The sequence below is a fragment of the Apostichopus japonicus genome, chromosome 10 (assembly GCF_037975245.1).
Source record: "Apostichopus japonicus isolate 1M-3 chromosome 10, ASM3797524v1, whole genome shotgun sequence".
NCBI classification, from domain to species: Eukaryota; Metazoa; Echinodermata; class Holothuroidea; order Aspidochirotida; family Stichopodidae; genus Apostichopus; species Apostichopus japonicus.
Window position 1 is genome coordinate 14,130,255 of NC_092570.1, and position 22,623 is coordinate 14,152,877.

At 36.2% G+C, this 22,623-nt stretch overlaps 2 protein-coding genes across 6 annotated transcripts in view; one reads left to right on the forward strand and one right to left on the reverse strand.

The window, feature by feature from the left end:
- Positions 1 to 13,346, forward strand: LOC139975225 (uncharacterized). 3 transcript variants are annotated; one of them, XM_071982959.1, is made up of 12 exons: positions 5 to 164; positions 1,290 to 1,462; positions 2,024 to 2,080; positions 2,882 to 2,932; positions 3,844 to 3,876; positions 4,512 to 4,568; positions 5,165 to 5,233; positions 6,030 to 6,089; positions 6,653 to 6,684; positions 7,110 to 7,157; positions 7,902 to 7,941; positions 9,732 to 13,346. In XM_071982959.1, the coding sequence occupies exons 1-12, from the start codon at positions 140 to 142 to the stop codon at positions 9,828 to 9,830; spliced, it is 744 nt and encodes a 247-aa protein (XP_071839060.1). In that variant the 5' UTR covers positions 5 to 139; the 3' UTR covers positions 9,831 to 13,346. The 3 variants fall into 3 exon arrangements, with proteins under 3 accessions (XP_071839061.1, XP_071839062.1, XP_071839060.1); XM_071982960.1 differs by lacking the exon at positions 7,110 to 7,157 and having other exon boundaries at positions 1 to 164; XM_071982961.1 differs by lacking the exon at positions 2,882 to 2,932 and having other exon boundaries at positions 2 to 164.
- LOC139975222 (transmembrane and coiled-coil domain-containing protein 3-like) overlaps positions 11,089 to 22,623 on the reverse strand; it is a 20,767-nt gene continuing 9,232 nt past the window's right edge. For 2 of the 3 annotated variants that reach the window (XM_071982955.1, XM_071982954.1), the window contains exons 8-14: positions 21,583 to 21,768; positions 20,891 to 21,027; positions 19,686 to 19,827; positions 18,559 to 18,638; positions 17,646 to 17,795; positions 17,358 to 17,476; positions 11,089 to 16,054 (exon numbers count right to left, since the gene is read on the reverse strand). In XM_071982955.1, the coding sequence (XP_071839056.1) occupies positions 15,970 to 16,054; positions 17,358 to 17,476; positions 17,646 to 17,795; positions 18,559 to 18,638; positions 19,686 to 19,827; positions 20,891 to 21,027; positions 21,583 to 21,768 (899 nt within the window). In that variant the 3' untranslated portion in view covers positions 11,089 to 15,969. Of the gene's footprint in view, positions 16,055 to 17,303; positions 17,477 to 17,645; positions 17,796 to 18,558; positions 18,639 to 19,685; positions 19,828 to 20,890; positions 21,028 to 21,582; positions 21,769 to 22,623 lie in introns of all 3 variants that reach the window. The other variant, XR_011795685.1, reaches the window with a different exon arrangement.

A 22,623-nucleotide genomic window follows, 5' to 3' on the forward strand; every position in this document is an offset into this window, starting at 1 on the left:
AACGGCTTGCCACGAAAATTGTTCGTCGTTCGTTTCTTCGCTCAACACGTAACCGTAAACAACTATATCCTACAGTCATTTATCAAAGTTCAAAGCCTCTTGAAATTCGTGATTGAGATATCTAGCCGAAGCTGAAAAGATGGAGAAAATCGACATGAGCTTAGGTGAATATTGGATTGATGTATGAAGGCGGAGCGTTTTATCCTTGCAATTGAATTCACATAGAAGTGGACAGACCCTACGTAACTGTTTGTGTTAGGCCTATACTAGTATTACTAATAGTAATAGTTGAGAGAATGTATGAAGGCCTAGGCCCAATCTAGGCTAATCCAGACCTGGATAGGCCTAGATAATTCAAGGAAATCGCACACCTTATCCAAAATGACGAATCACGTTGTATATTTATGTAGGCTATTGCCTACAGCTCTGATCCACAGCCCATGATGTTTTGTTTTTTTGCACTAGCCTACTACTACTAGTAGTTACTAGTGAAACTGCATTCACGGGAAAGCCATCTTATATCTTTCTTCATGGCAGTCCCTAGCCTAACTTAGGCCCCTAAGTAAGACTAAGAGGAATAATGGAGGCCTTTGCTTAAACTACAGCCCATTTTCACAGTAGTTAATAGAATACAGACGGGCTGTGTAGAAATATATTTTAAACTGTGGGAATCAGCTCATGATATCACCATGTTAGTTACAGTAGTCTGTTAGTTCGTAACAAAAGAACGTGCTATTGGCAAACCACCAGTGCTAATGGATTTAATTTAGGTTTTTGTCCATTTTTGTCAAGCATTTTGTCACAAAATGCTTGAAAAACTAACTAAAATCCAGTCTAAAACATGTTTTTTGTCTATATTTGTTTACTTATTAACTTTCCTCAGTTTAATCAAGTGTTGCTTCTGGGAAATTATTTTTGGGTCATTTTTAAAGGATTATTGTAACCTACAAAATCGAGAAATATAGTACCATTTTGCATCTAGGCATTCCTTAACTTAAAAAAAAATCTATTTAATTCTATATAATCTATTTAAATCTTTTTAATTAGACCTCTCCCCCAGGATGGCGATCACTATGTAAGTAGCATGTCAAAGAATAATGGGCCGGTGTAGGTGGAAAATGCCCTGGCCAGTTTTAAAACACAGTCTGCCCCTGAGCCGAGGCCTATGTCACCAAAGTCAACGACATATTTGCCTACCTCATCCGTCTCAAAGCAAAAATCATGAATGTTAGAATGAAAAAAAAGTAGGTAATTTCACCTGAGCCTTTTGACATTTCTTTCACATGTAGATGATATTATCAAACAGCAAAGAAAAGAAAGAGCCAAGAAGAATCAACAAAAGAAAAAAACAAGCAAGGGGATAAGTCCTCTAAACCGACCCGCAGTGAAGCCCTCTTCAATTGTCAATGGCCGGAAAGCTTACAGCGCCAGGTACATCAAGCTCCAAGGAAATCTCATTGCGGTAAGGACCGTTGGTTGTGGGACATTATTTTTGTAGGATATGTAGAAATAATCGTGATTATAAGCTTCTTGATCTGATAATAGCCAAAAAAAAAAACATTTAGAATAGTTCAGCGATAAAGTTATCCGCTATCGCAATGCAAAATAGGCAAATTGCTATACAAGTGCAAAGAAATATGGCAGTTTTTGTACACAGATACCATAGTTATTTGTAAGGGAATGTACTGACCTTCCAAAGTGCTATCCAAATTAGGAGCTCTAAATGATTCCCTGCAGTGTGCAAAGTGAAAGGTTAATGTTAGGTTCATTTCTTTCAAGTTTAATTTGAGTGTATTCATTATGTGCCTAAGTTTCTTTGACTCCAAAAGAGCATTGAATGACTTGACATCTCAACTTATATTTGCCTTGACCAATATTTTGTAATATAATATATATAGTATCAGGAAGATTTTCATTGAAAAAAACAAGGGACTAGTTACTAGAATCCTCAAAATTTTGATAGATCACACTTTGGCAAGATTATTTTGAATCAAATTTTTTTTGTGGCATTCCCTTCCCTCAGGCAAATACATTCAAGGTCAAAGGTCGTCCTGCGAATAACAGAAGAAAGCAAGGAAATGTAAGTATATTATAGACTTTTTGAAAGAAGAGTAAGGAATTGATAAAATACATTTACAAACATTGGAAGTGGTCACAAAAGATTTTACCTAGAGTATATATATACCTCACAGCCAAATGGTGTTAATATTGATAAAATTGCTCCACAATTTGCAATGAAGCCTCCATGTAATTGGGTGTAGTGCAAATAAGGTTATGAATACCGCAACATCATTTTGTGCTCGTCATTACAAATTTGCCGAGACAATGAAAAGACCCAGTTCTATGGTCTGTAGTCATGTATTGCGTGATAATGTGGTTTCTGTTTGCTAATGATCATAAAAATAATCACACTACAATGTAAAATTCTCAAGGTCATTTTATTTCCATTGTAAGGATAGATGGAGGAACATAAGAATGTTCCTTAATAACCACCAATGTCTTCTCCCCCTCCCCACCTTTCTGTCCCTCCCTAACCTCTTCCTCCCTTCCTCACTATTCCTCGACAACCACCTTCCAATGTTTTTTTTTTTTTAAATGCCCTGCTTGAAAGCCTGGAATGTGATTACAAGATTCATCAGTGCACAAATTAGTTTTAGTCTCAAATTACACTCTATTTGTTGCAGATTTTCCTAACGAGGAAACATGCCTGGTGATTTCATTTATTAGACAAACAGTAGAAATTATGTGTAACTTTTCTTGATAAGTTTTGAGGTTACCCATATTTAGGATACACCCTACATTGAGGGATCAGGTATCCATATGCATTAGTAATCATTAGATATAGATTTATGTACATGCCTTTCTTTTTACTTTGTATCAGATTAATAGTACAGGTAGAAACAGAGCTCAGAATCAAAGAAAACAAGGAAATGTGAGTACCAGACTTGTACTATGAGTACAACAGCATGAGTAGGAGTACAAGTACAAATTTCCCCTTCGTTTATGGCAAGCCATGTGGGACAAACACCGCATAATATATCCGCGTATTAATTCGAATATATACGCGTATTAATTCGAATATATGTGTTGTACATGTGTAAAGTTTCGCTTTATGAAGCGATCTCGCGAGCCCGCCAAAACATTTATCGTTGGTATTAATACACAGCAAGAGCGGAAATGTGTTTTCGTGTATATTCTAATTAATCCGTGCATATATTGGATTTAATCCCCATATATATTCTATTTAATACGTGTATATAAATATTCAAATTAATACGTGTATATATTCTAATTAATACGTGTATATATTCAAATTAATACGCGGATATATTTGGGCCATATGATTGGCTAATAATATATACGTGTATATATTCCAATTAATACGCGTATAAATTACGATTAATACGCTGATATATTATGCAGTGTTTGTCCCACATGGCTTGCCATATTCGTTATGAGGTAGCATGCTCCTATTAAATGCCCCTATGACTTACACACTAAGTCAACAATGTAATTTGGTCTCTAAGTCCTTGTAGTTCCCACTAGCTGACAAGTTGGCCATTCATGGCACCATCAATTTTTCCCTATCATTGCTGTGTGGATTTATTGTTGCTGCTGAGAATTTGTATCCAAAGATTTAAAAAATGATAAAATATAGAAGAAAATGGTTTAGTATTGTTTGTTGGGTATAAATTATTTTAACCTAAATACAGCACAACTTTGCACAGCTTTTTTAGTTTAGAACAAAACTGAGAAACTATTAAAAACAAATTTTTCTTTTTTACAATATTTTAATCTTTTTATTACCCTTGCGCTTGAGATTATTTCTTCTTTTTCTGATAGGTCAATATTATTAGGAATAGAAGACAAGCAAATGTGAGTATATTTATATTGTTTGCATGAATAACCAAAATGACAGTATTTCATTCCCCCCACCCCCCTCTCTCTTCTATTTTTTTTTTGGGTTGAATTGAAGAAATTGTTCTAAAGGTGTTATGCATCATTAAATTGCAAAAGATATTGAAAACCCCAAAAGTCCTTAAAATGCTCTCTTCTTCAATGATTACAACCGATAAGTTGGAGGAGAGATGTTTTCTCTGTAGTCCACCACAGAAGAAGAGGAAAGATTGTTCATTTCACAGCTGAAATAATGAAACCTTGTTCTTACCCAAGTAATTGGTGCATTGATTAGTCAAGAGAGGCTATAACAATATTAAACATGGTCTAGAATTTATTTGCCAACTCTTTTGGAGAAAGTGGATATTCTGACGTAAACTTTGAAGATACATAAAAAATAGAGTGACATAAAATTTGATTGATTTGGTTTTACTTTAAGGGAGTTTTAATACTTACTAGGGTTTACTTTAAGCACACACTGGTAATTGTTCACACTCATTAAGGTACTAACAGTAAACCCTAGTTAGTAAAGTACACCTGCTGTCAAGAAGCAGCATACCTAGGTACAGTCTATGGATGACTCACACAGGTCGTGACCTTCTCTTTCCTTGCAGGTCAATGCGGTTAAAACGAAAGCTCGAGTCGCTAACAATCAAAGGAGACAAGGAAATGTGAGTGAAAACCAAAGTGAACGAAGAGTTTGATTTGTTTGGCATTCTGAATAACTCTGAGAGTAATGGGAATGGAAAAGTAGTAATGTCTCTTTTGTTTCGGTGGTGGGGGGGTTAGGGGGGAGGGGGCACTGCTCCCACCTCCCCTAAAAAAGTTGTATGATCATAACAAAGCTACAGCTACATTTTGCCTCGATTCAAAGAGAGTCATTTGTTTGCAGCAACGGTCCATTGCATTCCATATTTCATGCTGTCACTCAGTCCTTTAATCAGTAAGTTGCTAGCAGCTCAGGGGAACTGGAAAGTGTAATCTAACACAGGTTATTGCAAAACATTCCAGTTTTGTCTGTCTATCAAACCTGAAGTAAACGGAAGTGACGAACCACTAATTTGACGTTTTCCACGGAGGAGTCAATTTTAGCGAGTCGGTAATTCAGTAACTAGCCGTCTTTTGTTCATGCAAGATTTGGCTAGTTTGGGAAAACTGAAAGAAGAGTTTGCAAAGGCTAATTTTTGTATTTTCTACAATCAATGCATAGATATTTTGCATAAGTATACAATCTATTTGAGATGTTTCGTTCTCTCTTTCTTCTCAGACGAACGTGGTCAGACGTCAACGTCAAAATATTCGAACCAACAACACCAACCAAGCCAGACAGTCCTATGTAAATATTCCTTTTTGCAGTTCCCTGATCAGAAGCAGACATTACCGTACCCAAGATTTTACACTTGTCTGGCTATCTCAATGGCTACAAAGTTATGGTTGTCTTACCTACTGTAAATGTTTTGGCCTGCTCACGTCTTCCAATTGCTCGAAAGAGAAACCCCCTATTTATTAAATTCTGAAACCTAACCGTTACCTCAATTTGAAGTTATCCTTTCTTTAGTGGATAGCTAGCAAGAATGATTTACATAGGCAACTACTGAGCTAAAATTACTTTTCCTGTTAGGGTAGATATGTGAGGGTATGTTTCTTCAATTCTGTCATAATAGGAGAATGTTTAACTGTCAAGAAGACCTTACTAATTCTTTAGATTCACTTGGAAATCATCTATGGTAACTTTTGAACCTAATGTTATTAGGTTTGTTGCAGTCAACCATAGGTTGCAAGAACTATTTAACCTTACTTTGGTTAAATATGGCTTTTCACTGACTTGGTGAACTAAGCTACTAAGAAAAATGGCCAGTTACTACATGTTGTAGCCTCGTTATTACAAATATGTACCAACATCGCTATTGTCATATTGTTATAACCTTTTAAGGGGTTATCAGGTGATTATTATTGTTTCTACCGTTTTGATGTTACTGGTTTAAATTGCTATAGGACAGGAAGGGAACTGCCGATTATTCGACCATCTGGAAGCAATTTCAACGGAAGAAGTAGACTCGTTTGTGAGGAAGTCGTTGCATGCTTTATTTTGGGTTCTAATGTTCAGCTCTCATTTTGTCTTCCTTTTGCAGGCAAATTCAGTACGAAACAATAACAGACAAATCCAGATCAATAGAAACAGAGGCCAAAATGTAAGCTCTCTTATCCTCAACTTTTTCAATTTTTCAGAAACTTCTATGTTATTTAATGAGACCTTTTGTATCATTTCACCCACAAACAAACATGCAGAAGATATGAAAGTTATACTGTCTTTGTTATGCATTGAATTTACCCAATTATTAAGAAATGAAAAATGTTTCTTTTAAAAGCGAATGTAAAATGAGGACGAGGGGGTAGAGGAGGATCACAAAGGTTACTGCTCCCCTATCCCCTCACTTGGGGAAAGTTTCGTCTGGAGAAACAACCAGCCATGTAAAATGAGGATAAGGCAATATGATAATGTCAATTTGGAAAGTTTTTCTTCGGGGGGGGGGGGGGGGGGGGATCAGGGCTTTGTAGGTTTCTACTAGGAAGTTTCATGAGGTAAATTTCACATCATTTGATAAGTGACTTTGCCGTCATTTTGTGTTAAATGAAGCAAAAGATAACTTTTCTCTAAATAAGTCTTCATTCTACCCTCTCTCCTACCGTCAAAATCTTATTTCTGACTTGTTACATGTTTTATGTTGCTTTTCATGATTTATTTCATTGCCAGACTCAAAGACAGACAAAAACAGCAGTCAAACAGTAAGTAGATTTGAAAGAGAACCAATGTTTTCTCCCTTTTTTTTTTAAAGAACTAGAAAAGAGAATATCTGTAAAATTGATCATGTAAAAGGCTCCTTTCTGTTGTATGAGCTTGGTTTGTTATGTTCTGCTTAGAATTATCTTGATTTTAGATGCTTGTGTATTTGAATATGCCGCACAAAGATTGTACTACCAACGTCCATTTTTGTTGATGTATACTCAACTTTGGTACGTGTGGGATACTTCTGACTGTCTATTTGCAGTAGCCAGGCTTCCAGGCCTGATGAATGGTTTCTGTCCATTTTAATTTTGTTAATGTTATTTATATTTATTTACCAACAACAAGAAAAAATTTCTCTTTTACATGGCACATATTTGTGGGAAAGAAAAAAGAAATCCTACATTTCCTCTTTCTAAACTTTTAGGCTTCCCAGGAAGGCAATGCTTAAGGTTTCCATCAGCACTACTGCCAGGTAGTAAAATCTCAATGTTCAGTTATTATTCAGTTTTCCCTCAAATATTTCTGTGATTGCAACATATAAAGTCATAATGATAAATCTTATCAGATGTTATTTATACCAGGGGAGAGTTGGGACAAATATGATACAATCATTTTCCGTTTATGCAGGGATGTGCTCTGCTGTGCAGAATTGTGATGTGATCTATGCCCTGGGGGAGGGGTCTCAGGGGTGGGGGTGCCCTCTCCCCTTTGAAAATTTTTCTTTGGCAAATGGTGCTTTTTTTGCTATATTTTGGCGCTAACTTCTGTGTATTCACAAGTATTCACCCATGTTTTGGGGATGGTAACAATTTTGATATTTAAGATCCAAAAAAGTGTTGGGCGGAAATGTTTAAAGTACTGTTTGTGCATTCAGAACTGCTGGGCGTGAGCACATCCCTGTTTATAAATAGATTTTATTGGCAACAGTACCAGTTATGCCAGTGGAGTGTGATCTGGTATCATCATTTATCTTAACTTTTTTAATATTGGAAGCATGAAGCCTTTGTTCTAGAAAAAAAAAAGAAATAAAATGCAACATGTAACACAGTTAATTATTCCCAATTGTTCACAGAAATTTTGAAAGAGTGATTTTAGATGACAGCTTTAGCAAAATCTTTATGAAAATCCATTTCTTTTTATACTCAAGGAATTGTCAGTCAATTGTATTTTTAATCATAAATTTCTTCCTAACAATTTATTCTTGTATATCCTACAGGAATGGTCCCGTCCATGTTAAAAGGAATGCCTTCATGAAGGTAAGAATGTACACTGTTTCACTAACCTGTACTGCCTCTCAATTTATTACCCCCCATGTAATCCTTATATTTGATCTTGAATTTTGGAAAATGGAAAAAGGATTACTTTTCGATGGGTGATATAGATGAGCTTAATCTTACAGTCGACATGGATGAGCTTAATCTTACAGTTGACATGGATGAGCTTAATCCTACATTCGACATGGATTAGCTTAATCTTACCGTGGACATGGATGAGCATAAATCTTACAGTCGACATGGATGAGCTTAATCTTACAGTTGACATAGATTAGCTTAATCTTACAGTCGACATAGATGAGCTTAGTCATAAAGTCGACATGGATGAGCTTAATCTTACAGGCGACATGAATGAGCTTAATCCTACAGTCGACATGGATTAGCTTAATCTTACAGTAGACATGGATAAGCTTAATCTTAAAGTCAAAATGTATGAGCTTAATCCTACATTCGACATGGACGAGCTTAATCCTACATTTGACATGGATTAGCTTAATCCTACATTTGACATGGATTAGCTTAATCCTACATTTGACATGGATTAGCTTAATCTTACAGTTGACATGATGTAGCAGGCAGGCTGACTATGACGAAGATCCAAATCCAAATGTCAAACTTTCTATCTCTAACGTGTATAGATTATCCAGCACAGTATAAACTAGAAGCCAATTGAAAGGAGTTAATCCTTCAATCATGTTATATATATAGAGGAAAGCCAAGGTAGATATTTCACTGTCTCAGTGATGCAAAAAAAAAAAATAATAATAATGAAAATATATATCAAAAATAATAATAAAATAATAATAAATAAATAATATTAAAAATATATAAATAATAATAAAAATATAAAATAGTAATAAAATTAAATCAATTATACAAATTGTGTTTTGAATGTAATAGAACAGGGCATGTCAAACTGAATACTGGTGAACTGTCATGTGATCCATAGATTCAATCCATAGATTTGATCCATAGATTTGATCCATGATTCAACGTTGTTGGATTACAAAACATCATTGTTGTTTTAATAGTGTGTTTATTAGACGCTGATGACCCTCTTATACTTCAAAGTACCTTTAGCAATCTTTTCAAAATCATTTCCCCTGTTCTTCCGAGTTTCATCAATTCTCAACTCTGTTTGGACTTTTTTTATACTCATGATTAAGGACATGTTTGTTAATTCAGTCCAATGTTCAGTCTAATTACCTCAATTGGCACACTTCGACTTCCTCCATTTGACGATAACAGGATCAATTGAGGTTTTGGCTTAATTCAATCGTTTCGGTACTAGCGGAGGAATTAAAGAAAGTGCACCAAACTTTTTTAGTTGGTAACAGACAAGTACCAAGCCGGCTCCACTCTGCTTTATTATAGTTTTAATGTTTAAGACGTCAAGATATTTATTATGTGTAAAAGTAAGTTGGCCTGACGTTTCGACCCTAGCAGGATCTTCTTCAGAGGCTAAATGACAAGTAACAGTAACAGAATGGACAAAAACATGCACAGAATACAGACAGGTTAATGAGCATGGTGAACACAAAGAGATAGATGTAAGGGGATTAGTGGACAAGGGATGGAGAGAAGAAAGCAACAGGGGAAGAGGAGAGGTGGGAGATAAACAGTGGAGGAACAAAGAGAGGGCTAAGGGAAGGGGGTAGGGAATAAACTGGAGAAGGACAAAGACAGAAAGGTGTGGAGAAAAAAGAAAAAAAAGACGATATTAATTATTAAATATATTTGCATGATTGGGTGTAAATGTTTTGTGTTTTCAGAAGCAAGCTCCATTCAACCAAGGTATCACGGCTGCTGAAAACGGCAAGAGGCGGCAAAGGGTGAAGAAAAATGTTACAGAGAGGACGGTCGTCTTTTGAACGGATGGATGAAAACAGTCATGTCGGCCGAAGGATTCTACCATGAAGGGAATAAAAAACCAGGCATTCGTTGCAGGATGTGCTATCGTTGCATTGCAACTATGAAGCGATCAAATTTGAGAGGATCATAGAAGTGAAATATTAAAGAGTTAGATTTAAGTTCTTTCCAGCGTCAGACTTACTAGGAATGAGAGGATCATTTCGGCAACATCAGTCTCCAGGAGGTGACCTCCGGATTGACCTCTGTTATGTATTATTAGGATCTCTTGAGGTTTCATATATGCAATCACAAAACCTTTCAGATAGACTTCTATCTGATTGGTTAAGCTTAGATATACTTTATTTGGTGGTCACATGATGGCAAAGTTATAATTTGACATTGGCATTTGTGTACAAAATTTCAAATTTGCGTTCGTTTTTTAACAGTATTATCCCCTGCCACACACAAACTTGAGCACTCATTGCATTATTACTGTGTGTTCACGTTAATATGTGCCTGCAAACTATATCGTCCCGATTTTCTAAAAATGTGACTGTTTATGATGTGAAAGCTGAAAAGAACACTCATGTTGTTTGCATCATTATACATAACCATTTCTGAAGCATGGTATAATCGCTTGCAAAACAAAAAATATGATCAGTGGCCCCATATAAACATCACAAGCTTGGCAGGGGAAAAGCTATGTCTTCCATCTGAAAAATCCAAAATTTGTAAAGAGTCTCCACCAGGTCCGGTGTAATATTGTTTTGTTTTTTCTTGCAAAGACCCACTGACATTATAAAGTTATTAATTGTTTTAGCAGATTGCATTTAAGTGTAAAACAAAAGATCATAATTTCATGAGCGGCATTACCTACTTGTTGCAACTTTAGTATTTTGACGGTCAGGCACAGTACTTTGGTGGAGTTCATATTGTCGGCACGGTACAAGGCAAATACACTGCATAATTCTAGTAAGAAATAATGTTGAAGCTGTTAGTACACAAACTTTTGTATTTTCAGCTCTCTTAAGCAATATCTACTGTTTCTATTTCTGCTATGAACATGGCATTCAGAGAATCAATTTAAAAGTTTTGATCATAATTTCTGACTCATCCATATCTTTAGATTTATGGTTGATTGTCAGTATCATATTTCATTACTAACAATTTCAGTCTGTAAAATCTTTCATTTTTTCTGACATTTATTTTGAAAGAGAAGAGAGGGGGGCAGAGGTTTGGGAATAATTAGTTTGGTATGAGGTAAAACATATTTTTGGGGGTTTCAAATACACCCTCCCTGGTATTGGATATTGTTTAATTATTGATAGTTATCTTTATCGAACTTAGATTTCTTTTAAGGTTCAATTAGTATCGTAGAAGTCAAATTTCTCATTACACTGAAAAGGTTTCATTATTATTATTATTATTTTTGTAGCAAACAAATTTGTTACTTTCGGTATCATTTCATGGTGACCTAATTGTAGAACTGTAGTAAATGTTAAATTCACCATTTTACCTGTTAGTATTCATTAATTATTTTATTTTGGAATTTTTTGTTCACTTTCATCCTTTCTGAAGTTTACAGCAAAATAAAAGCAATGATTAGATGTACAGCGCCACCACCCATCATTGAGCAACTCTCTGTGGAGTGATCGCCATTTGTAAAGGAAGGGCGAGACTGAAATATTTTAACTGTCATATTTTGGTTTTCTCTTGTTGTTTTGAATTCTGAAAATATCAAAACAACATTAGTTACATTTAATTACAATTGCAAGGATCATTGGTCCAGTTGATAGAGCCATGGTAGGTCTGAATATTTAGGTCACACCTAAACATGAAAGGCATTGAAGACTCGCCTCAAACCGTGTGCGGTCATCTGAAAAAGTAAACTTTCCGTTGCTTGCAAGTGACGTTTTGTTCGTGTCGCTACAAAATGCAGACAGTAATGAAACGTGATACCTTGTTATCTTTAGCTGGACCTGAGATGTCTAGCTGTATCGTGTATACACTGTGCTGTGGGTATTGACAGCAGCTGTATGTACTGACTGTACACTAGTGTCTAATTACCGACGGTAGCAAGCCGTGTGTGTATTTTCTGGGATCTATGGTGGTGTTTAACACTTCTGTTACACCTCATTTGAATCTAGGTCAGATCACCGGCATTATACGTTTCTTTTTGCGCGAGTCTTCACACCCTTTAAGAAGCACTTAAAAGAAAACAAACAACTTTGTTTGACCTGGCAGAAACTCATCACTAATCATGAAGTGATGAGAAAGTACAGTAGTTTAGTGCCTTTTTTTTTTAGCAGATTCATTGTAAGCCTTAAGTGAGATGCTTGCATCAAACCTATGTGAACACTTCATGTACAACAAATGTTCAAAACTTGGATTTACTAGAAGTTAAATTTGTTTCCTGACACATCATTTTGTTCTTCTTTCTTTACTGTTTTTCATGTTTTTTTTTCCATTTGTTAGAGACTTAGTAGAGACTTTGAATAAAACCCATTGAAAACCAAGATAACATTTCGTTTTTACTTACCTTGATTTTTTTTTTTTTATCACAGATGGTTTGTGAAATAAAGTTTACACGTTGCATTGTGACTTTCATTTGTATTCAGATCTTGTGACATCGAAGCTCGTGGATATGATTTGGCAACTTGAACACCAATAAACCTATATTCACCCATGCAAGTAGGAATGGACGCAGCGTCCATACAGTCAGGGGGGGGGGCGGATGCCCCCTCTGACGGACTCAAATGGACTGCTGGCGCCCTTTTCAGCTTTTTACCACTTTTTACTTATTCGCAATTATTGACTTTTTTATTGCGCTCTCATCTACCTATTGACATTTGTCACATTATTTGCAAATTAGCAAGGCCTGGAAAGGGTCACTTCCGGCGATCTAGGGAGTAACTTTACTCAAAACAATTCTGTGCGCTCCGCGCCAACCTGTGGTGGCGCTCCGCTTAGTGTCAAAAGCGCCCCTACAGACCATTCTCGCCCCCCCGACCAATACCCCTAGCTCCGCCACTGAATGGAGGTTACTAGTAGTTGCTGCCAAGATGATTTCTAATTAGCAGTTAGGATTATCGGGGAAGTTACTATGCAAACTGGCTGTTTCACTCGTAAAAGAACAGAAAAGAATACACGAACATTTTGTAATAATTATTTGTTTATAATTTATTGGAAGTGTGTTACAGTCTTACAAAAAGTGTGTAACAATTAATGCTCAGCAAGTCCTTTGTATATTTAATCGTTGTTTTTTTCTATCACAAAATTTGTTAAGCTGGAGGACAGATTGCACATTTTCTACATCTCACTGGTAAATACAAATTATGTCGGGAAAATATAACACAGTGCAACAAAACAATGCTGGAGACTAATAGAATTCTATGCAAAAGTATCAGAAAGAAAATGTGGAGGAAAAGATTACTTTTCAACACAAGAGAGGTATTAAAAGTTATGAGATAAAAAAAACAACTCATACTAGCAATAAATAAATACTACAATTTGTAATCTACAAATATTTATAGAAAGACGAAGAAAAAAAAATTATTCTACAGAAAATTAGATCTACTGGACAATAAATAACCTAATAATATTTCTAAAAATTCATGAAAAAATAGGACGAAAATTGAAGAGGAAAGTTCTATGATTTTTTTTCGTAAAATTATTTTGATATGAAGAAGTTCAGAGGTTCATATGTAGTAGTACAAACAATCAAAAAAAAATAATGACAAATAAATAGTCCAGTATGTATTCCAAGAAATGCAATGATGATATAAGACTAATCTCGTTTAGTCCTACACAAAGCAAACAGGATTGATTCAGTTGTTGGTTATAATGCATTTATGACAACATTCTGGGGACTTTCATTTAACTCTTATTCTGTTTTCCTTTAGAAACAATGTTACCAGTAGCTAAATTTTGTGACAGACCCTCAAAAGTCAGATACCATAGGTTTCGAAGGTTTTGTCATATTTGAATACTTTTATGATTGTGTCATGAAATGCAGTAGACATACCATGGTCTTGAAAATAAAGTAAAGGTCCCATCCAATAGACAGGAGGGCTGAAACTGCATTTAAGCTAAAATTTGAAAGTAAAAGGTTTAAAACAAAGGCTCTTTGTCTCCTGATTTGGGTTCATTCATGGCTTTCTATGCAGTGCAATTTGTAACAAGGCTTCACTATCAGCCAATCACTGGCTCAACAAAGACAACTGATCCTTTAAAAAAACAAATAAATAAATATGTGTTGTCTATTCTTTAATATTGAAGCTATTAACCCCCGGCAGGACCTCTCACTAGGTCGATCAGGAGTTACTCCTTTAGTATAGTGTTTGGTTTACAGTCTTGTATTAATACAAGGCCTCGCACAACTTTACAACTGTTATGCCCTGGTCATTGGTAACAAAGTGTGTTCAATTCAAATAGTCGCTCCCTTGGGCACTGCAGTGCCCCACATTTATGTGTCCCCTGGGGAATTCCCACAGGGTGCAGCCACAAACCGGTGAACGACTATATTTACAAGTAACCTCGCAGGACCTCTATTAATACAGCTGGGTGAAAGAGAGGCAATATAGATGAAGTACCCACTGTAATGATCTGGCCAGGATTCAAACCTACAAATCTGAATGCTGTTGCCTTTCTATTTTACCCACACAGCTCCATGTTTGGAGTGTTTGTGCACAGGCTTTCTGTCTTCTCCGACTTTTAAAGAGTGTGTAACCTGGTTAAATTTAAGCAACTTTAATCAAGGCATCATCTCTACATTTTGAAAAACCCATAATGGAAAACAGAGATACCAATATAATCTTTGTATTGTGAACTTCAACTACATTTTGTGACAATTAAGTCAAATACTTTAGTAAATGCACCTTTGTGCACTGCCTTCAAACTAATTTAGCTTCAATAAATTGAATAAACTAATTGTCATTTGGCCTAGCATAAACTGATAAATATTCATTTTATAATACATAAAATATAGCAAAATTCTATTTGAAAATAAAGTGCATTCTCAAAATGCAAAACATCTCTCCTTTCAAATATTCATGAATATCACACTGAATATAAATAAACGGTGCAACTGACCTTTTAAATTTTTACATGGAAAGTTCATGATATTATACGGTATTATCTAGAAAAACTCAAAATTTCCATTTTTTCTGTGCGACAACAATTTTGAATGATGTAGAAAAATTGTATATTCTGAGCAATTATTATAATTTTTTTTCTGAATAACAATTCATAATTTTTTCCAAATACTGATCTAGCACAGAAGAACATCAGTAATCCCATATCCTGGATTAAGTACAATTAACATAAATATTAAAGAAAGAAAATCTAATTTGGCAACACAGTAAGTTAATAGATAGGTTGTCATACAATTGGATAGTACTGCAGTCTTAATAATTTGTTTAACAGCTAGTCAATATTTATTTATTTTTCTTATTTCTTTCATAAATTCAGCACAATACTCATAAAAACCATATAGAACAGATTCCTAAGGGAGAAAACGCTTTCTGTTGGGGAATATTTCTCATATAACCACTCATCAAAACAAAAAATTCATCTGGTCTTAAAACAATTATAACACAAAATCATAACAATAAACTGTTACACTAAATTTTTGTATCAAAGCAAAAATACCAATTTACTTATCAGGTTTATAATGTTCACAGTGTATACTTTCTCCAGTTCCAATTTATGTCCAAATGATGGACTAAGTTTTGATGATCGCAGGTGATCAACAAGACTCCATAAATTATGCCAAAAATCTTTTATTTTTAGTCATATAACTAAGGATGAAACTAACGCATACTTTGATATAGGGCACTAGGTTAGGGAGAATTATTTATGAGGTGAAGTTGGAAGGGGGTGCAGCCTTGACGAGGGTGACCCCCAAAATTCGGTGGTAGATTTCAAAACCCATTTCCAAATCCTAAATTTGAATAGCAGAAATAACAGAATACGAGTACACAAAGTACGAACCGACGACTCCCCTTGCCCGTGCTAGAGGTTCCAATGGAATAGTGCAAAAATTCCTGTCATAAATTGCACATGGCACACATTATTTAACACTCGCAGTTTAACAATGTCCTCAAATTTGTCCTTGAGGTCTGGATTTCACACTTCTGGAAATCTTTCACTTTCCGATGGTTATTTGACCTTGAGGACCATTTCAGGATGCGTTCTTTCCGAGGGGAGCGACATCGAATTGAATGCTCGGTTCTCTCTCTGAGAGCTAATGGACAAACAAGAAAAGGAGAAAAGTGTGCTCTGGTGAAGCGAATCCAAAGGGGTGGCGGGGTGGTTTGTGGACACAGGGGCAGACACAGGGGCAGCAACATGCCCTACAACCTCCCCCCAACCCCCCTCCCCAACATCCTCCTCCCCCTCCCCCAACATCCTCCTCCCCCAACATCCCCCTCACCCAACTAAACCTCTTCTTCAGCATCCCACAATCTGCTTCCCTAATTTGTGCTTCAGATACAACAGAGAACAACCCATAAGATATCACTGTATATACACACACACACACACACACACACACGTACTTGTCCAGTGGTATGAAGGCAGAGTGAAACCCATTGACAATTTAACATCAATTACAATTTCCAAATTATCTGTAAACACGTCAACAATCAGTAGTAAATAGCAACTGTTTCTTCAGAAATTCAAGTCACTCCAAATATTTAGATGCATACACATTTCATTTGAATTGGTGTTTGTTTATAATTTGTATGTTAAATTATTCGACTGCCTCTCGTTGCTATGGACAATTTTAACTGTTAATCTGGCACACTGCCAAAAATGTCTGCAGAGCAGTTCAATGATTACTGTTGGATGTAAAAGTATCTTCACTGTTACCAAGCATTTTTCGATCATTGATGACCATTACAACATTAGCTCTTAATTTCAATATGCAAAATAAGATGGAACTTAGCTATCAACATACATGACTAAAACAAATTGTTGAGGCCCATTTAAGTGTTGACACATTTGTTTGAATGACAAGCTACTTTCTCAAAAGTATCATCCATATGCTGTGGAACCGATTATAAATGCAAAGTTACGATATTTTGAACTAATTTAATTTTGTATTTTGGGACAAACCATGTTGAAAGCACACAAACGTTTAAGGAAAAACAAAAATAAACCTCTTATAACAGTCTACAAATACAGAATATGAAATGCTATATTTGGTACAAAAGCACCGAAAGAGGAAAGGAAGACAAAAGCAAAAAGAAAACTTTGGTGAAAACCAGGATATATATGAAAAACAGTAGCATAGTCTGGGAAAATGATCAGTTCCATGCAGAGGAATGTACAAAACATGCAAGAAGCATTGAACATAAGCATAACTCTTAATGGCAGTCATACTTATTGTACCTGTCTACTCCTGAAAAGGAGGGTAGGGGGAGGGGGGAGAGGGGTTTCGAATGAATATAGTTAAAGCTATGAAGATGCGACAGTTGGTGAGGATGAGTTACCTGAAGCTTTTGAAGAAAAAGTAAAGCAGGGCAAAATAGCTTTGTTGGGGTCACCTTGGGCTCAAAGGTGCGGCCCTATTGGAGATTCTGTGGCGTTGCCAGAGGGTCACTTTCCACAGGATGGGAGCCAGACAGAGGCTGAGTGTTGTTATGCTGAGGATCAGAAGATAGACCTGCAGGGAAGAGAGAAAAAAATTACAAATTAAATTTGCTGTACAGTACAAACTAAGACCACTCCTGGGAAAGGAAAGTGGAGGTATTAACAAAAGTGTTTTTAATTTAAACGGCCGCCAGGTGATAAAAGGAGGTGTCTGTCTTTTAACGAGGGGAAGGTCTACATACCTCTCTGGAGAGAAGGCCCAGGCGTCTTCCTCTGCTACCGAGTACGAACGAGAATTCACTGACTTGAGCAAGTCCGGCAGAGACCACCCACCTGATGTTGTGGTTGCCCTGAGGTAGCAGCCTTCCGATCACAAACAAGACCGTCATAAACTATCAGGGAATAAAATGATGAACAGATGAATCAAAAACATTGGCATTGTGGTCCAGAATAGTTCTTATGACCAGGGGTTGGACATTAGTGACTAATTTGGGGTATTTCTCCCAGAACACAGGCATGAAAAAAATTTGTATATCAAAAGTGGGGTGACGCGGACATAGGCGTAGGAGCCCAATTTTATATGGGGGGGCTTTAACGACTTGCCCGAAAATATAACCAAAATTGTTCGCGCAGGGTTCAGCATGTTAGTGTGCATATCATATAGGCATGCACCAGTTATTACATTGCATGCCAATAACATACAATCATTTGCCGTGTTATTACCCTTCCATATTGGTTAGAATTATTTGGGAAGTCGTTACCATAATAATGATGATCATAATATCAGTTTAACCGTTGAAAAACACATTGCAAATTATTTTTCTTTCAGTAGGTGCCCGAAAAATTTTCATCATATTGCCCAAATTTTCACAAAAAATTTGGTTGGGGGGGGCTGCAGCCCCCCCGCCTCCTACGCCTATGGACGCAGGACAGGTGTGTGAACGTCTTTCCCCAGTATAGATAATACAGTGACTGGAGTCAACGACTGGAGTCAAGAAATTCACGGGCATATGAATGGACTCGAACTTAAAAATATGGAGCACCTCCATCATCACATCTCTGGTCCTATTAGTTTATATAGGTTTTACTTTAAATTCTATATATAGCATACAGTTTGGCCAGCAAATATTGCAAAAGAAGTCTCGTAGTACATACCTTAATAAGTACAACTGATATCGTCAACCTTAGAAGAATTGTCAACTCATATGCCACGAAGGTTGGAAAGATATGTAAACCTGGGAAATTTAAACAGATGAAATTATTCTTTTTTATTTAGTGTGTTTGTAAATTCTTATGATATATTGTGGGACAAAAGAGAAAGAAATTATGAGAATTTCACTAAAAATAGATTAGTCGTCTTCAGGTTTCAGTGGTCAATTTTTATATATATTAGTTTGTTTATGCATCTGTTGAAAACTATTGTTATTTGAATATTAAAATTTGGTAAGCAGTTTGGTACGAGATGCCATGAAACAACAGAATCCCCTGAAGGGATGACGGCTGGATGAACAGCTAGATGAACATTATGCAACTACATTAATTTACATGCATAGCAGCATGTTTATACAGTTGCTGTTTTTTTGCTATATATTGCTTCTGTTATTCCATAATACTAGCTTATTTACCTGCTACGGCATAGCAGAATACTATGAAAAATGGCCTTATTGGTGCATAAAATCCATATGATTTATAGGAGATATCATAAACAAACACTGGCAATACCACAGAATGGAAGCCTGAGCAAACTTGAAATGCATCCTTAATAGAAATCCCTCCCTGCCGAAGACCAAAAAAGTTGATACCTCGTTTCATATTTAAGCAATTTTGTGATTTAAGGAATTTGTATTTAAAAGTTATTCTGAAGTCTTTTTAGCTTTCATCACTGCATTGTTGCACAATACTGGTGCATTCAATGGCACTGTACGAATCTTGTCACACTAAATCCAGTATATATGTGGTTTTCATCGGATCAGCGCTGAGTAGTTCTAGTTTAAATTTATCAGTGTACAGACTCATGGATACTCAGGTGTGTGTTCACTCAAGTGTGACTCATTATTGAGCCGTTGCTATGCACTCATAACAAAGGGTTCAAAGGGCAATGATTTAGAGTGTTAAGGTGAGCTTTAAAGGCTTCCATTTAGTCTTTTCAAAATGTTATGATAAGCAACATTCATAAAACCTCTGCATTGCTATGCATAATATAAACATTAAAATGTTTACAGTAGTTTTAAGATGATGATGGTTTTTAGTTTATTTGCTCTTCGCAGCAGAAATAACCTTACCTATGGAAGTGAAGAAAATACATCCCAGAAAGTCTCGGATTGGTCCCACGAGTGTTATGATTTCCTCCTGGCCGACGATACTGAGCATGACCCCTGCCAGGAAGCAACCTAGCTCCATGGATATTCCGAGGGCATCGGTAACCTACAGGAAGCATCGTAATTATATTTCTCTCAATGGTTTCATAACAGACTGCACTTAGGAAAGGTTTGCACATGTATTTCATATGGTGTTCAAAGAGTTATGTTTTGGGTTTATACTGGAATTTATGAAACAATGGATTAACAATAAACATAACAAGGCCTGCACCTAAGAGCCAACATCATTATCTATTTAACCTCAATGGATTCCAGAGATTGATCATGTTTTAAAGGTAAACATTTTAAAATCTGGAATAGCTAGAGAAACATTGCTTGCACGCAAATGTTCCAGATTTGTTGAACTATAACATATCATGACAAAAATTCTTCAGCCATTCTTTAATACATATTTGTTTCTCATGAATTGTCTACTGATATGGTTTGCACTTTGACACCAAAAAACACTACCATTTGGATTTGGGTTATTCCTGATTGGATAATTACGATGTAATGGTTGCCATGGTTGTGTTTATTGCACTCAAATATTCCATTTTAGTTGGACTATAACATATCAAGACACAAAAATTCTGCACAGTCATCCTTTAATACATATTTCTTTCTCATGAATTGTCTACTGATGTATTTTTCAGTCTGACACCAAAAAACAAAACTACCATTTGGATTTGGGTTATTTCTGATTGGATAATTACAATATAATGGTTGCCATGGTAATCTTTATTGCAATCAACTGTTCCATTTTTGTTGGACTATAACATATCAAGACACAAAAATTCTTCACAGCCATTCTTTAATACATATTTCTTTCTCATGAATTGTCTACTGATATGGTTTGCACTTCGACACCAAAAAACACTACCATTTGGATTTGGCTTAGTTCTGATTGGATAATTATAATGGTTGCCATGGTTATCTTTACTGCACTCAACTGTTCCATTTTTGTTGGACTAAAACATATCAAGACACAAAATTCTACACAGTCATCCTTTAATACACTTTTGTTTCTCATGAATTGTCTACTGATATGGTTTGCAGTCCGAAAAAAAACATCTTCTGATTGGAAAATAATAATGGTTGCCATGGTAATCTTGATTGCACAAAGTACTCACGGTCAGCATGACTAGAGCCAGTGCTACTGCTGCTAAGACTTGAATCTCCTTGCTACCGGTGGCTTTGAGATGAAAGATCATTTTGGGAAGAACTAATTTGCATAACAGGAAAGAAACCAAGACAGCGGCCGCCAGTGCTTTAAAAGAGGAAACGAATCGAAGGTGGTCACATGAGTGATATTAATAATCAAACGATACTAAATAATTCAACAATCATAATGACAAAAAAGACCAATGTAGTCCCTGACTGATTGATAAATAAGCCTTCATTTGATGTGTAAAAAAAAAACATTGGCAAGACTTCCACATCTGCTCTATCCCCCCAACCCTCTCCCCCACCCTATCCCCACCACTCGGGACTCAAATATGAATATGTAGAGGGTAGAGGTAATATACCTGCTGCTAACTGACTGATAAATAAGCCTTCATTTGATGTGTAAACAAAACATTGGCAAGACTTCCACATTTGTTCTATCCCCCCACCCTTCCCCCCACCCCACCACTCGGGACTCAAACATGAATATGTAAAGGGTAGAGGTAATATACCTGCTGCTAATTGATTGATAAATAAGCCTTCATTTGATGTGTAAAAAAAACATTGGCAAGATTTTCCACATCTGCTCTACCCCCCCTTCCCCCGACCCACCACTCGGGACTCAAAGATGAATATGTAGAGGGTAGAGGTAATATACCTGCTGCTAATTGCACCAATGTCTTCAAGAGATTGAAGAGCGCCATCAGTGAAGAAACTGACTTGAGATGACTGGTGGGATCAATCTCTGCCTCTGCCAGAGAGGGCAGTATTGCAATCAACAAACCAAGTTGTACGTCTTGCATGACCAGAATACCAACCATTGTGGAACCTGCCTCTTCAACATCTACAAAATGAATTCAGAAAAATTTTGATCTATTATTGAAGGTTATCAGATAAAAATGTGCAGTGGAAGGAAACACCAAATACATTGCATTCCAAAATTAGACACACACTCTTTTGTAACGGCAACACGAGAAGCTAGCAATGAATAAATTTGGTAATTATGTGTTACGGTATGATGGAAGACATAACATAGTATCAAGCGCAACTAACTTCCACTAGTGAGTCTTCTTACTGAGCAAAATTTACCAGATAAAGTATACTTGTGAAAGGATGAATGAGGAAGGGGGGGGGGAGAGAAGGAGTGATTGCCAAATTCTTTCAAACTGCATAATAGAATTTGGCATACAAACAGGTCGTATGTATTGATACAGAAAGCTGGTTCATCTACAGCGACATTCCTTCCATGTGTATTTCCAAATAAGCACAATCTGTTTCTTTAATGGAACAAGTAAAAATTTACATAAACCAACACCCGCACTCACACAGAAACCAATTCCTTTTATGAGCATTGACAGTACTAATCCTTCTTCACTTCTGGCTACACTAACAAATACCCTAGGGTATTAAACAAGTAGAAATTTACATAAACAAACAAACACTCACACACACACAGCAATTGTTATATTCAGGGCTTTGGAGTGTTGCTAAGTAGACTGATTTTGGGGGATAAACCTGTCTTAGCATACTTTAGAATAATTCCCTGCGAGACAGTAAGAGAGTGTAGATTCCTTAACCCATTACAGCTAAAACAAACACCGTAATACCTTAATGGTCGGCTTTGACAGAGCGGACTTTGAGAGGATATATTTACAATCAATTCTGAGCTACAGTACTATACATCTCACCAGGCTTAATG

Bases quoted from the DNA above. Each gene is read 5' to 3' on its own strand.
- LOC139975225 (XM_071982959.1), top strand. From the start codon at position 140: ATGGAGAAAATCGACATGAGCTTAG. The intron at 2,081-2,881 runs GTAAGTATATTA...ACTTTGTATCAG, and splicing joins ACAGAAGAAAGCAAGGAAAT to ATTAATAGTACAGGTAGAAA. The intron at 5,234-6,029 runs GTAAATATTCCT...TTCCTTTTGCAG, and splicing joins ACCAAGCCAGACAGTCCTAT to GCAAATTCAGTACGAAACAA.